The sequence below is a fragment of the Canis lupus genome, chromosome 4, assembly GCF_011100685.1.
Source record: "Canis lupus familiaris isolate Mischka breed German Shepherd chromosome 4, alternate assembly UU_Cfam_GSD_1.0, whole genome shotgun sequence".
Taxonomy (NCBI): Eukaryota; Metazoa; Chordata; class Mammalia; order Carnivora; family Canidae; genus Canis; species Canis lupus.
In genome coordinates this window covers 60,034,886-60,050,781 of record NC_049225.1, presented here as the reverse complement: position 1 = coordinate 60,050,781, position 15,896 = coordinate 60,034,886, and the positions used below count along the sequence as shown (strand labels likewise).

Sequence of the window (15,896 nt, the reverse complement as noted above, 5' to 3'; positions counted from 1 at the left end):
CCCTCTGTCCTTCTCTGACCTGCACACCAGGGCTTTCTCCCCATACAATCATGAGCCCCCTAGAGACAGAGATGATGTCTGTCTGGTCCACCATTGCAGCCAATGTAGCACTGTGTCAATTCCTGGCCCAGAAGATGCCCTCCATAAATATTTGTTAAAAAGATGCACAAAATCAAATGGAGTGTTAAACAATATTCCGTGAAATTCCCAAGGAGACAGAAATTATTTTAGCCAGAGGAAACAATAAAGCTTCATCAAAGTTTCATAGCAATTTGAGGTTATATGGAAGGGCAGAGAGTATTTGGGCAGGATGTGATGGTTTGGGGGTGGGGGAACAGCATAGCTAAAGGTCCTGAGTCCAGAAAGCAAAGTGTGTGAATATTAAAACCAAATAGGACCTTGGAATTTACCAAAGTAACTCCCTCCCCACTTTCATAGGCACATGACTTTTTTCCATCCATGTTTTCAGTTTGTTGAAACTGTTTCCCAATAAATAGATGGATTTTAATGTATTCTAACCCTCTTTGGGGGGAAAAACATCAGATGACTAAGAGAACAAACAAATTATGACTTACCTGGAATGCAAAAAAGTCCTCTGCAGGTGCATTCATGATGTTGCAAATCTGAAAGCCGTGAAGAGGAATAATGGAGCCATGATTAGATTCTATAGCATACCCAGTAAGCCCTGCGTGCTATCTTCAGAAATGCTACGTCCTTGCCCAAGGCGTTCACATTCTTTCATCAGGTAGACATGCTCGAGATGGTTTTCAATGATTAACTGAGGCTGCTGGACAGAAAAGCTACCTTATAAACAGTGTTTCTTGCCATTTGCTTGGCTCCAAGCTTTGAAAAAATGAAGGCGACAATTTGTCATTTTTTTTTAAATTTTTTTTTTATTTATTTATGATAGTCACAGAGAGAGAGAGGCAGAGACATAGGCAGAGGGAGAAGCAGGCTCCATGCACCAGGAGCCTGATGTGGGATTCGATCCCGGGTCTCCAGGATCGCGCCCTGGGCCAAAGGCAGGCGCCAAACCGCTGCGCCACCCAGGGATCCCCAATTTGTCATTTTTAATAGCTGTATTATAGTATCTCATTTTTGATGTCTCTCTTGTTGAATATTTGAGTTGTATCCAATTTTGGTATTATTAGTGCAAGTAAGGCTACTTTAAGCATCTTTAAGGCAATTACATTTAGGTTTGGTATTGTTTGTTTGTAAGGAAGGAGTTTTTTCTTGGGGTATAAACACCAAAGTAGGATGAGAAAAAAAATTGTAGCTTTGGTTTTATATTGCCAGATTCCTCTTCTAAGCATTGAACCAATTTACCCTACCATACATATGAGACTTAACCTGATCCCTCCAGAGCCCTGCATGGGGTTATGGTATACAGTTGCATAGCATGTGTACTGCACAAAAGCGTTTCACTGAAGGGCTGACTGGGAGTTGAAATCCAGCCTGCTCTTGACTTGCAAGGCCATGCACCTAGTCTTTCTCTTTTTGCCCGCTGAGAAGGGGTACTTTTTTCTAGCTCTCAAAAAGGCACCATCTGGGCTTGAAGTAACCCTGCCTGTCCCATTGGCCCTGACCATACTGTGGTCTCAGGGGGTCAGCTGTTTTTGCTCCTGTTCCAAAACTGCTTACCCCTTGTACATCTCTCTGGCCTCTGTTTAGACCAATTCCATTAGTTGCCACTATTCCCTCCTGATCTCCGACCTCTCCAAGGGCTCTTTCCCCTCAGCCGTGAGCTTGCTAGAGTGTCTCCCATCCTTGAAAATGAAATCCTCCCTTGAACCAAACATGGTCCCATAGGAACCGTCCAGGCTTTCTCCTCTTTTTTTCTTTTGTGATTCTCTTCCTCCTCATTACCCATCCATACCTCACAGACCACACACAGGTTTCTACCTCCACCTTACCACCAAATCTGCTTTCATTGGGGCCACCGATGATCTAATTGCCAAACTCAATAGTGTTTTCAGTTCTTATCTCGCTAGATCATTTTTACTATCTATTTCCTTGGTTTCCGTGACACTACTCCCTCCTGGGACTCCTAAGACCTCTGAACCCTCCTTCTGTTCCTTTCTCACACACTCCATTTTCTCCATCCAATCTTTAAATGCTGACATCCAACAGTATCCCACCCCAGGTCCCTCTCACCTTCCCTGGTGACTTCATCCACACACATAGTTTCAAGTAACATCTATCCTGATGTCTTCCAAAACCCCATCTCTGTCCCTCCTCTCTTTCCACAACTTCAGAGTCATCTCTTTGGCTGCCTACTGGACATTTGCTGCTGAAAAAATGTCTCAGTGTCACCTTGTCTGAAGCTGACCTCCTCATCTCACATCCAAATTTGATGTCAGCACTACTTATCCAACCAGAAGCCTGAAACTGGCTCTGACTCTTCTCTCCCTCCCTCTCTGCTCAAAATCACAAAGTCCTGCCAGTTTTACCCTCCTGATATTAAATCTGATCCCCAATCTCCCTCTCTCCATCTTGTCTCTGTCAGACTTGTGTGAGTGTCAAATGAGCAAATGTATTTACTGCATGCCTCATAGGTACTCAATGGCTGTTAACCATGGATAGTACTAGTCACTGCCTATGCCTTTGATGAGATGCTCATCTTCTCCTGCTTGTAAGGATGTACTTTTTGCTCTGCCTCTTAATCCCTTCAGATCTCTCAGTTATCTTTTTAAAATGAAAATTGGCTATGCCAATCTCTTGCTTAAAAACTCACTGCCTATAGAATAAAGTCCTACCCCCATGACCTGGCATCCAAGGCCACTGCTATCTGGCACTCCCCTCCCCCTCAAGCCTCATCTCTTGACATCTTCCTGTCTCAAACCTAATATTCCAACAACACTGGACCGCACATATCATGCCGTTCAAACCTCCAGGCCTGTGTTTGTGCATATTGTCGCCTCTACCTGAGATCCCCTTTCCTGCTCCCACCTGCCTAGTGCCTATTTATTTTAAAACTCAACTCAAACAAACACTCTAGGAAGTGAAGCCTGGTTTAGATGCCTCCTACTCTGTGTTCCTAGAATATACCGTGTATATCTCTATTATGTCCTTAGCACATTGGAGTATAAGAATCTGTTTAAAACATCTCCCCATGTGATCATGAACTTCAGAACAGAAACCGTATCTGATGCATCTATCTTTCTATCCCCAGAGCCAATTACAGTGCTTGGTACATAGAAAATGTTCAATAAATAAACTTCTTGTTATGTGAGCAGGATTGAGTAGTGTGTGCCTGAAAAAGGATAAAAGGGTAATCAGACTCAAATATGGGGGTGATGTGCAGCTAACAGACAAGACCCTTCTCTCTAGGGTCTTGTTTACTTCATTTTTTACCCTGAGTGAGTGGGGCATAGTGGGAGGTAGGGCATTTAAACTCTGCTGTAGGTGGTATAGTTGGAAATGTGGCAGGGATGAGGGCTAGGGAGTGGCAACTAGGTCTCTAGAATGAGAGGCTGGGACTTGGTGTGTGATGAGCCTGGAAGACCAGTCTGCCATGCTTTTGTCCCCGACATATGAGTAGGTATCTTTAGTTGTCAGTGAGACTAAGCACCTTCCCATCTAAGGATTAACATCTCTGTGTATTTCAGATTTCCTCAAATGTCAATTCTCTGTTCATGTCCTTGGACCAAGGGTCAAGCAAGTTGAGAAATGAGAGAGAATCAAGTTTTTAGAGACCCATGCTTCCCATCGTGTTTCCCATTCTCTCGATCTGAAATCCTTTCACTCTTCTACTGGATTCAAGCTTCAAAGTTGTATTACTTACCAGGCCATTCTGGGCAACATAAGTGGGCAGACCACTTACTAAAGCCCAATGATCAGGAGGTGGATTCCTGTAAAGGCCAAAGACAACTGGTCACTTTTGCTGTAGGGACAGTTGGACTAAAATCTTGAATCTGGGTCTTTGCCCCCCTCTACTCTCTTGTGGCTCTCAGCTCCTGCTTACATCCACGGGGCCTTAATAAGCCCCAGATCTTGTTTAAGCAGCTTACTGTCTCAAATTTAGACATGGAAAAAAGACACGATGAATACAATATTTTATGGCAGCACACTGAGTTTGATTACCCAAGAAAAGGTACAACATTCATTCAGCAGATTGTCTTGACTATTGGGCAAAAACAGGCACCATCGTTTCCCTCCAATAGTACTTACACAGAGCAAGGTAGCTTAATTCCATAGAGAGAGTGAGGAAACTCATCTGTGGTGAACTCCTACCATGTACCGAGCACTAAGCTGGGTGCTTTACATATCTATTTACCTCCCACAACAATATAACCATTTTCGGTATTATTATCTTTCTTTTACGGTAAGATTATACTTGTTTGCTGTGAGAAAAGATATAAATGTGGAAAAATGCATCAAGATCTTCATGAATCGTTCGAAAGTGAACATCTATTAAACTACACCCAGGTTGAGAACAGCCTTGTCAGCACCTTGGAGACTCCTGACCTGTCCCTGCCAATGGCAGTCCTCTCCCTAACTCCAAAGGTAACCAGTGTTCTGACATGATGATAAGTTACAGTCTTGTTTGACTACTTAAGTATCCTTTCCAGTACCCTCTAGTTTAATTTTATGTTTTTCCATTTCATTTGGGTGGAATCATACAGTGTATGTGATTTCATTTGGTCTCTTTTTCATGCTGCTGTCATTCATTTGTTTTACTGACTTACATTTTTTCCTTGTAAAACTATATCACAACATATCCATTCAATTATTGATGGCATCTCCCCCAGTTTAAGGCTAATATAACCAATGATGTTACGCACAGTCTGGTATATCTGCTCTCCATTCTATGTGATACGTACTCAGGAGTAGAAATATTGAGATGTACATCTTCTAAGATGTACATATTTTCAACTTTACTAGGTAAAACCAAACTATTTTCAGAAGTGGTTGTTTCTAGTATAGTAGAGCCTACTCTAGAGTATACAATAGTATATTTGAGTTTTCTTTTGCTCCATGTCTCTGCTGATACTTGGTTATTTACAGACATTCTTTTTAGAAAGTTAAGAAAACTCTCTATGGAGATAAGTATTTCATGTTTCTCTAAATGTAGTAAACTGTACTGACTGATGTTTCTTTTTCTTTTTCTTTTTTTTTTTCTGACTGATGTTTCTTATGTTAAACCAGCCCTGCATTATTGGAATAAACCCAACTGAGTCACCACATATAATCCTTTCTAGTTATTACTTGCTAAAATTTAAAAAAATAATGAATTTTTTATTCAATGAATTTTTAATTGAAGTACAGTTACACACATTAGTTTCAGGTGTACAGCATAGTGATTTGACAACCCTATACATTATCCTATGCTCACCACAAGAGTTGCTACCATCTGTCACCATACAATACTATTACGATACCCTTAACTGTATTTCTTATGCTGTACCTTTTATCCCTGTGATTTATTCATTTCTTTTTTTCTTAATTTTTAATTTTTTATTTATTCATGATAATCACAGAGAGAGAGACAGAGGCAGAGACACAGGCAGAGGGAGAAGCAGGCTCCATGCACCAGGAGCCCGACGTGGGATTCGATTCCGGGTCTCCAGGATCGCGCCCTGGGCCAAAGGCAGGCGCCAAACCGCAGTGCCACCCAGAGATCCCAATTTATTCATTTCTAATTTGCTAAAATTTATTTAGAATATTTGCATCTATGTTCACAAGTGATCGGAATATTCCTTTTTTATACAACCCTTGTTGGATTTTGTTACCAAGTTTATACCAAGCATTTCTTTTTCTGTCCTCTTGGATAATTTGCATGAGAATTGCATTATTTCTTCCTTTAATATTTCCTAGAACTCACCCCTGGAGACATCTGAGCCTACAGTCCTTGTGGGAAGGTTTTGATTTATTTTATTGCTGTAAGACTATTACAGTTTTCTATTTCTTCTCAATTTGTGTTTAGTAAGTTTTATTTTTCCAGGGATTTGCCTAGCTCATCTAGATTTAAATTATTTTTCACAAAATATCCTCTTATCTTTTTACTGTTTGTGCCATTGAAGCTACCCCCATTTTCTTTTTTATAAAATTTATTTATTTATGATAGTCACACACAGAGAGAGACAGAGAGAGAGAGAGAGAGGCAGAGACACAGGTAGAGGGAGAAGCAGGCTCCATGCAGGGAGCCTGACGTGGGATTCCATCCCGGGTCTCCAGGATCGTGCCCTGTGCCAAAGGCAGGCGCCAAACCGCTGCGCCACCCAGGGATCCCTACCCCCATTTTCATTTCTGATATAACTCATTTGATTTTCTATTTTTCTTGCTTAGTCTTGTCAGAAATTTGTGAATTGCGTTAGTCTGTTCAAGGAACCAACTTTTGAAAAAAAAAAAAAAAAAAGGAACCAACTTTTGGCATTTGTCCATCATTTGTATTTTTCTATGTTATTAATTTCTGGGCTTGCTTCTTTTCTGCTTATCTTTTCCTTTGGGTTTATTTTTCTGCTAGTTTGTTGTTGATTTCTTAAGATGATGTTGTAGATAGCATCTGTCTGCCCCTCCAGATCCACTCTCAAACCTGTTCCTTCCTGTGCCAGGAGGGACTACATCAACAGAGCTTTTGGCCTTCTAGGTTCTAGTTGGGTTTGGCCCAGTGGGGGGACCTGGCCAAAGACTAGAGGAAGACAGAACAGCGAGCTGAGGTTATTTATTTCCCTGGGTCCCCCCTGGCAAGGTCACTTTGGGCTCACTCTGTTCCCTGACTAAAAGGCAATGCTTCTCTCAAGGTGGCCTGTTCTGCATGACCCCTTCTTTCTTCAAGTTTTAGAAATCTCTCTTCGGGTCCAGGAGTGGTTATAACAGCATCACTACTAGTACCTTCTCTTGTGGTTTTCTTCCTTCATCCACCCACACCTCTGTAATTTTCCCTTTGTATATAAACCCTCCTCAAATTATCCTAGTTTGAACACCTACCATCTGTTGGCACCTTGACAACCTCTGATATGTATATTTGAGGCTGTAAGTCTCACCTTAAGCATGATTTCACTGCATCACATAGGTTTTGATATATAGTATCTTTTTGTTATTTTTCAGTTCAGAATATTACTAATTTCCACTGATTTATTCTTTTACGCATGAGTTTTTTGGGAAGTGACTCCTTTTTTGTTCTTTCAGAAGCATATTTTTGGGACCACTGAGTGGCTCAGCGGTTGATCGTCTGCCTTCAGCTCAGGGCGTGATCCTGGAGTTCTGAGATGGAGTCCCACATCGGGCTCTTTGCATGGAGCCTGCTTCTTTCTCTGCCTATGTCTCTGCCTCTTTCTCTGTGTCTCTCATGAATAAATAATAAATCTTTTTTAAAGGTATTTTCTAGCTTCATGGTTGCATATGAAGATTACTCTAATCAGTTTTTTTGTTATTGGTTTCCAGAATATTTTCATTGTGACCAAGAGACATTCCATGTATTATTTCAATCTTTTGAAATATATAAATATATGGCCCATTTTATCACCAGTTCTTGTTAAGTGTCACATATATGCTTGAAAAGACCGAGTGTCCTCTAGCTTGGAGAATGTGGTGTGATGTTCTCTCCATACCGATTAGATTAAGTTTGTGTTATTAAAATATCCTATATTCTGTTTTAGTCTGTCCCTCCTATCAATTAGCAAATATGGATTTGCTTTTATCTTCTTATATTACTATCAGCTTTTGCTTTTTCTCTTTTTGAGGCCATGTTAATAAGTGTATACAAATTTAGAATTATAATATCTTCCTGTAATAGCCAGGTGAATTAACCCCTTTATCATTAAGAAGTGACTACATCTCTACTTGTTCTCTTTGTCATATTGTCTATTTTATCTGATATTAATATAGTTATATTAATTTTTTCTATTAGCATTTGTATAGTATATATTTGTTTCATTCTTTTACTGTTAACCTTTCTGTATTCTTTTCTTTTAGATGGGTTTCTAATAAACAGGATGTACAATATTTTTTTATACCTAGAAAGCCAACTGTTCCTTGACAGACCATTTCATACATGCAACTAGAAAGATAGAATGCTGCAGTTAATCAGTAACACAATGTTTTTTTTGAACTTGTATTATTACTTTATTAATATCAATAGAACTCTTTTAGAGTTTAGAAATAGATTTTTATATTTCACACCTTTTCCTATCTTTTTGTGCTTTTCAAAGCAACTTTTTGTTTCAGTGCTACATTATAGAATATAATTTCAAGTTATTTATTTTTTAGAAAAAGAGTTATTTATTTACTTTAGAGAGAGAGAGAAAGCACAGAGGGGAGGGGCAGAAAGAGAGAGAGAGTTTTAAGTAGACTCTGAGCTGAGCACAAAGCCCCATGTGGGGGTCAATCTCATGATCCTGAGATCACGACCTGAGCTAAAACCAAGAGTTGAACACTTAACTGACTGTGCCACCCAGGCACCCCTCTTTAAATTACTTTATATGGTAACTAAATTAAACATGGGTACAAACAACAGTGCACATAACTCAACTGAAGTCCTAGCAATATGAACTGTCATTGCCAAGTTCACGCATAGACAGGCAGCAACACCTACATCATGACTGCCATCTGGCTGACAGAAATTATATAGTGTCATTGATTCTATTCCAGAAATGTCAAAAAGTAGAAGAGTATGCATCTTAAAATCAATGAAATGTGAAAGACTTCTTTCTTTTCCAGTCTGGCAATCTTTATCATTTAACTAGAACATTTAGTTGATTGACATTTAAAGTAATTATTGATATATTTTGGTTTAAATACCACCTTAATGTGTACTTTTTATTTTTTTCATCTGTTCTATGTTCTCTCTAAACCTATTTTGTCTTCTCTTGGTTTGGTTAACCATTTATTTACTGTTCTGTTTTCCCCTCTCTGAGTTCAGATGGCATATACTTTAGCAGTCATTTAGGATAGTTGTGAATATTCTGGCTCTCACTCTTGGCCTGTGGGATGGTTGCATTCTCTATCTACTTGAGGTTAGGTGCAGCCCTATACTAACTCTGGTCAATGAAACATGAGAGGAAGTGAAGAGCACCACCTCCAGAGGGATGTTTAAGAGCCAGTGTGTGTTTTGTTGTGTTCTTGCTTCCCTTTGGCAAGTTAGTTAACCTCGAAAGGTTAGTTAACCTCGAAAGGTGGTTGCTCTATCAGCTGTGATCCCTACCTGCCTACAGTCCATACAAGATACTCCAGCCACACCCCAACCCGCAATTAACATGGAGAGGGAGGATAGATAAATTTCTACTGTTCATACCACTAAGGTCTTTTTTCTTTTTTTAAAGATTTTATTTATTTATTCATGAGACACACACACACACACACAGAGAGAGAGAGAGAGAGAGGGGCAGAGACACAGGCAGAGGGAGAAGCAGGCTCTATGCAGGGAGCCTGATGTGGGACTCAATCCCAGGTCTCCAGGATCACGCCCTGGGGCTGAAGGCAGCGCTAAACTGCTGAGCCACCCGGGCTGCCCATACCACTAAGGTCTTAAGGGTTTGTTGCCATAATACAGCCTGGCCTGCTTTGGCTGACACAAAAATTACTATCAGTGACAGGGTGCCACCATAACAAAGAATCTAAAATAGGTGACACCACTTAGGATGGTCTGTGTGGAAGGTAGCAAAGTGAGTGTTAGCAGAAGTTAGGAGGACACAATGTTTGAGCACAGGTGGTAAAACACTGGGGGAAACTGTGATCTGTGGTAACAGATAATGAGTTTAATAAACTTTTATCCCTAGAAAAGAAGTTAGAATGGTTAAAGGGTATGCCTTTGACAAGGTTAAAGGTTAAAAAAAAAAAAACATGGGGTGCTTCAGTGGCTCAGTTAAGCATCTGACTCTTGATCTCAGCTCAGGTCTTGATCTCAGGATTGTGAGTTAAAGTGCTGCATTGGGTTCCACGCTGGCTCTGGAGCCTATGCAAAAAGTAAAGAAAAGAAAGAGAAAGAAAGAAAAGAAAGAAAAGAAAAAGAAAGAAAGAAAGAAAGAAAGAAAGAAAGAAAGAAAGAAAGAGGAAGAAAGAAGAAAAGAAAGAAAGAAAGAAGAAAAAAAGAAAGAAAGGAAGGAAGAAAGAAAGAAAGAAAGAAAGAAAGAAAGAAAGAAAGAAAGAAAGAAAGAAAGAGGAAGAAAGAGGAAGGAAGGAAGGGGTAAGCTTAGAAAATCAGTTTTCATACAAACAGGAATGAACAGAGAGAACCCAGAAACTCAGGCCCTTGAAGCAACTTCTCAACCCCAACCAGTTACAGATAAATTTGTGAACTGCGTTGTCTGTGCGATGGATTATTATCATTCAGTCTGGTGATGACCAAGATTAACTCCCATTGTGGCCTCTCATACTCACTGTTTGAGGAGCAAGGTGACCAACAGTAAATCCCAGAGTCTGACTTTGGCCTGGAGGTGTCTACGATTCAGTTAAGAAAGTGAGCCAATTTCAAGACAGAACTGTGGGTGTGCCTCTTAGCACGCAGAGAGGATTCAAATAAATAATAAGGCAGCTAGGTTTCTGCCAGTGATCTACTGACCAAAAATGGATAAGCTTATACTAAAGAAGGTTCTTAACTGTTAGATTCTTAAAATGGCCTTGAGTTCTTACCATGTACAGGGAGGTAGAAGCCTCACTCTCTAGGAAGTTCTTTCCTTTCATTATCCTCCATGGTCAGTAGGAAGAGGACAACAGAGAATGAGCTTTCCCTGTGCCAGCTTCTTGCCTTTGCCTCACCTCCCTGACCAGGCTCCAGATCTGCCTCCACAGAAAACCATTGGAAAACCCTGATCAGATCCCACGGTCTCTTTCTGTAGATGGAGAATTGAGGCCTGGGGCCAGAACTCCCAGCAGCTGACTCAAAATCCAGCCTCTTTTCCCAACCTGTATGGTCTTTCTTCCACACTGTCTCCTTACTGCTCTCCCTGCCTCTAACTAAATGTGTGGCCTTCTTGGGTGTTGATCTTGGAATGAGTATTTGTGGACATTGATAACATGCTTACAATTCTACAGGTTTTGAGAAGAAACTTACGGGATTACTTTGATGTCTTCTTTGCCGTGTAGGATATAGTCAATGACCTTGTAAAAGTTGATTTCCTGGCAAAAGAGATAAAAAATACATAACTCGAGAGCCAGATCCCTCTTTCCCAGATCCCAGAACTTCAGCATGAGTGTGTTCATGAGACAAGGCTTGTTCTCTACCGTGTACCCTGTGGTTTTCCAGAAACACCAGCCTGGCCCTCTCAGGGCGTATCCCGGCTGCCTCTGGAGCTCACTGTCCTCAGCTGACTCACAATTCAGCGTGCTTAACCTTCAAAGCAGCTCACGGGGGCCAGGCAGGAGCTAGGATCTGGGAAAGAGGGGTAGGAAGTGTTCCAAGGGGAGCTGGGGGGTGAGTACAAGGAGACAGAGAGAAAGACTGCTTTCTGGAGTTGAGGGAGAGAGGGAGGTGGAAAGGAGACTCCTGTCCCATTCAGAGTTGTGGTCAACTCAGCCATCCCAGCAGGGCTCAGCTTCATGGTCACCACCCCCTTTTCTCCTTGTCTCCCATCACTCAGCTACTCTCTGCTCTGTCAGTTCTTCCAGACCTGTCTTCCCCATCTTACTTCATGCCTCCCAACCCACTTTCCATCTCTCCTACCTCCTTGCACCATGAAAACTCCCATCCTTTAAAGTAGATCTGTTCAGTTACATGACTTCCTAACATGTAGTACGATATTGGCAGGTGGCTCCTTTCCCCTAACCCTCCAGGGAAAAGTCTATTGCCTTATTAGATCCTCTGAACACCCAGCTATGATGGGCAGGTTAGAAACCATCTTACAAATGGGAAAAATGAAACCCAGAGAGAGGAAGAGACTCATTTATAGTAGACAGTGAGCCAAAAGCAAAGCCCCTGAGTCCTATACTCAGGGTTCTTTCTGTGACGCTACTGAAGGTTAATCTTATGTTAATCAAAGATAGTGTTTTACTCTCTGCATCCACTCTCACCCAGAAGAAAGTTATTTGAAAGATGGGCCCCAGACTGAGACTGCCGGCAAACTATCAGGTGTCATTCCATGCTGACATAAAAACAGAAACTGAGAGTCGGTGTTTAGAAACTTGTATAGCAGTCTGACTGAGTTAGCTTAGGCCTGCTGAAACTAATAAAAAAAAGGGGTAAGGGATTTACATTTTGTATGTCTTTGAAATTTTTTATTTTTCTAGTTATATATTACCACATTTTAAAAAGTATCAGTCCAAAATGGATTGGAAATTAAAACAAAACTGTTCCTTGAGGGCAGTATTTTGAGAAGTATTGCTCTAGAGATTTATTTATTTATTTTTTATTTATTCATGAGAGACACACTCAGTGAGGCAGAGACATAGGCAGAGGGAGAAGCAGATGCCTTTCAGGGAGCCCAATATGGGACTTGATCCCAGGACCCCGAGATCATGACCTGAGCCACTGAGCCACCCAGGTGCCCTGCTCTAGAGATTTAAATGTAGATACTTGAGCTCCATCCTGGTCTCCTCAGAGACCTCAACAAAAAGAAATTCCTGATCCAGCCAAAGGTGTCTGAAAGCCCATTTGGTAGACAGGTGATCATGACCTTCTTCAGGCTTCAGAGGGAGAAGCTCTGCTTCTCCTGACTAGCAGCCACTGAAAAGACCCATGCTCTAGTCTTGGTTCTACTATGTGCACTCTTGGGGGCTCAGTTTCCCCAGTCGGAAAACCAGCGGTGTGTGTTTGTTCCAGCTGCCACAGTGGAGGCAGAGCTGGGCACAAGTCGATCCAGCATTTCTCTTTGCTTCCTCTCACTGCCTTTCCTGTCCTACCTTCCTCATTAGTCGCTGCTGGCCAAGGCAACCGCTGTAGAAGTGGAAGGGTCTAAAGACACTCAGAACATTTTATTTTATTATTTTTTAAAGATTTTATTTATTTATTCATGAGAGAGAGAGAGAGAGAGAGACAAGCAGAGGGAGAAGCAGGCTCCATGCAGGGAGCCCGACATGGGACTGGATCCTGAGACTCCAGGGTCAAGCCCTGAGCCGAAGACAGGTGCTCAACCACTGAGCCACCCAGGGGTCCCCAGTCAGAACATTTTAAAACTTAAACTAGATAATCCCCAAAGTTCTTCCCAGCTATGCTTCTAAGATTGTGGTTGGATGGTTAGTCAAATCCCTCGTAGATTAAAATGCGTATCTCCTTTGACCCAGCCATTCCATAATTGGTAATGAACCCTAGAGACACCCTTCTAAATGTGGGTCAAAGCATCGTTTGCCCCATCCAGCGTCTCAGCCAGACTGCTTTCCGAAGTCTGGAGACAATGTAATGTTGCCATTAGGAGAGTGGCCAACTGGCTGCGTGCCGTGCATGTCTCCAGAACAAGGTAGCTGTATCTGGGCTGATAAGGGAAGATGCCAAAATATCGTCAGGCTAGGAAATGAGGCACAAAACAGAAGCATCCCATTTATTGAGGGTTGGGCTGGGGGTAGAATTCTAGGATTATCTGGGCATCTGTGGACATTTCTGGAAGGATAGACTGCTCACACTGGCTGCCTTCGGGGAGGCTGGATTTCTGTGGTGCGTCATTTTGTATAGTATGAGCTTTTCACTTGCTCATGAATCACTTTTTCAATAGATGTAAACGGATTGCACTAAGGACAGTTTTTAAAGTGAGGTTCTACCCTATAGGCAGTTCCTGAAAACAAAAATGGCAACGTTATCTGCTGAGACTTGGGTATAGCTAAGTGCCCCCTGTGGGGAAAAGGAGGCTGATTTCTAGAACCTTCTCGACCTTCAGGTCGTTGTTTCAGGCCATCTGTCCTTGAACTTGGGGTGCTCCTTGAAGTGGGCTGCTGGCTCCCTGGCCCCCCTCCCCCAGGCTGCCCTCTCCAGGGGTCTGTACGAGACTCCTTTAGAAAGGTTAGAAATTGATTTTTTTTTTCTGAAGCCCACAGGAGAATAAATTTGCTTTCACAGAAAGCAACAAAAAGATCAGTGTGCTTGAGGTAAATAGGGCTTTTTCCACACACTGCAGCTCAGCCAAGTTGCCTTTAAAGCCATATTCGTGTTAAGAATTCACCAGCCTTTGGAAAGTCAAAACTGAGCCATCAATGGGCACCTTTGTTACCTTCCACCTGAGCAGCTAAGGCTATAACACAAGAGGCTTTGAAAGAGCTTAAAATATAGCCAGAGCGAAATTATCCTGCATGAAAATATACCAGTTTTTAAACGAGTGCTGTTTTGGTGTTTTGTTTGTTTGTTTGTTTTCCACAAAGCATCATTAGCTTGTATAACTTTTTAATAATAAAACACACACATGTATAATGTTTTATTTTTAAAAGGAGATGAAGTGAGGTGTAGCTGCCGTTGGAGATCTTTAGACTCAAGATTTGGGGAGGTTAATTGGTCATAGTCCAGACAAAAGCTATATTTCTCACATGAATGTGGCAGGTAAAGCATGAGGCCATTAGAAGGCCAGAGGGAGTGCTAAAAAGCACAACTGTAATGATTTAGCAGAAAGAAAAGCAGCTTGCCTTTGAATTTGTGCAAATAAACTGACCCCTCATAACCTCAATCTCTTCAACTGTGAAATGGAGATCATGAGGATACTTCCTTTATGAACTTGTTGAGGAGAGTAAATAATATAATCCGGGTAAAGTGCCAGCAGATAATGAGATTCAACCCCAGTAGCCATGATGATTGTTTGCCTATTATGTGTCTGTGTGTGGTGTGCTTTAGCTACCATGGTCCTGCCAGGCCATCTCGACTACCCAGGCGTTACAGATGAGGAAGGTGAGGTTTAGAGAGGTTGCCCAAGGCCACACAACTGGCTGATGGAGCAGGGATCTCTGGAACTGAGGCTGGTTCTTTCCAAGCCCAGTCTTTCTAAAAGATCTACTTTGGGTCAGTCCTTTTCTACTGGATTTGGGCCCCAGCTCAGGCCTATGTGTGTGTCCTCCCTAGCTGTGTCTTGGACCTACAACTGACTTTGGAGACAAGTTTGGTGACAGTACCTCATAGTTGGGTACATCGAGGACCAAAAGGATTATTTGACCAAGTTCACCCTACAGGTCAGCAACCAACCAAAACCACAGTCCTTTGCCTCCTGGCCTTTTCCATCACAACCTAATGCATCATACGCTTGCAAGGACTGAGCCCTTGCTACCTGAGGTGTGGAAGAGTTTCTGGAAAGGAAAGTCTTAACCATAAATGTGCTAGTCACCTTGGGGAATGCCAAACTTCTTGAACTGATCAAACGATTGGCAGCATTTCTTGGACTAGTGCTGTGAGAATATGTTCTGTTCGGCTCCATCTTGAAGATTGGGGTGCTGGAGGATGAAGAGCCAGATAATTCAGAGCCCAGCATGGCTCTGGCCATCATGGAGTTGGAGATGACCTCTGACCTCAGGACTCAGCTCAGAGAGCTGAATATTAAAAACAGCCTAGGAAATTGAAGTTAACTGAAGTTGGTGGTGTCTGAAAGCAATGGTGAACTCTATTCCAGTCCTCAACATCTAAATTTCCAGAAGATACAAACCCAGCTCTTATATGAATTAGAAAGCTCAGTGGTAACATGTCAACTATACTGACAGAAAAGGCTGTGCTTAAAAAGAAAAGTGTCCCCAAGTTGCTTTCCAGCAGCAGCACATGATGCAGTACTTGAAGACTCAGTCTTCCCAGTTATGAAATCATGGAATTGTGTGGGTGGAACAGTGGTTTGAAGCAGAACAAGAGCAGGTTAAAAAAGATACTTTGGATGAAGCACAGCAGATGATATGGATTTCCAGAGTGAAATCTTTCCTGGTGAGTACATGAAGCTCACAGGCAAGGGTGTTAATTTCAATGCCTTTGAGTTTGAATTAAGATAAAGTCCATTATACACACACATACTTGCACACCCATGCACATTTTAATTTGGGGCAGGGTTACCGTTGGCTGGGGGAATCAG

General features: G+C 41.8%; 1 protein-coding gene across 1 annotated transcript in view; it reads right to left on the bottom strand.

Moving 5' to 3' along the window:
- The window catches only part of PDE6A (phosphodiesterase 6A), a 59,908-nt gene that overhangs the window by 28,085 nt on the left and 15,927 nt on the right, over positions 1 to 15,896 (bottom strand). The window contains 3 exon segments of the mRNA NM_001003073.1: positions 576 to 623; positions 3,785 to 3,851; positions 10,994 to 11,058. Of these exon segments, the coding sequence (NP_001003073.1) occupies positions 576 to 623; positions 3,785 to 3,851; positions 10,994 to 11,058 (180 nt within the window).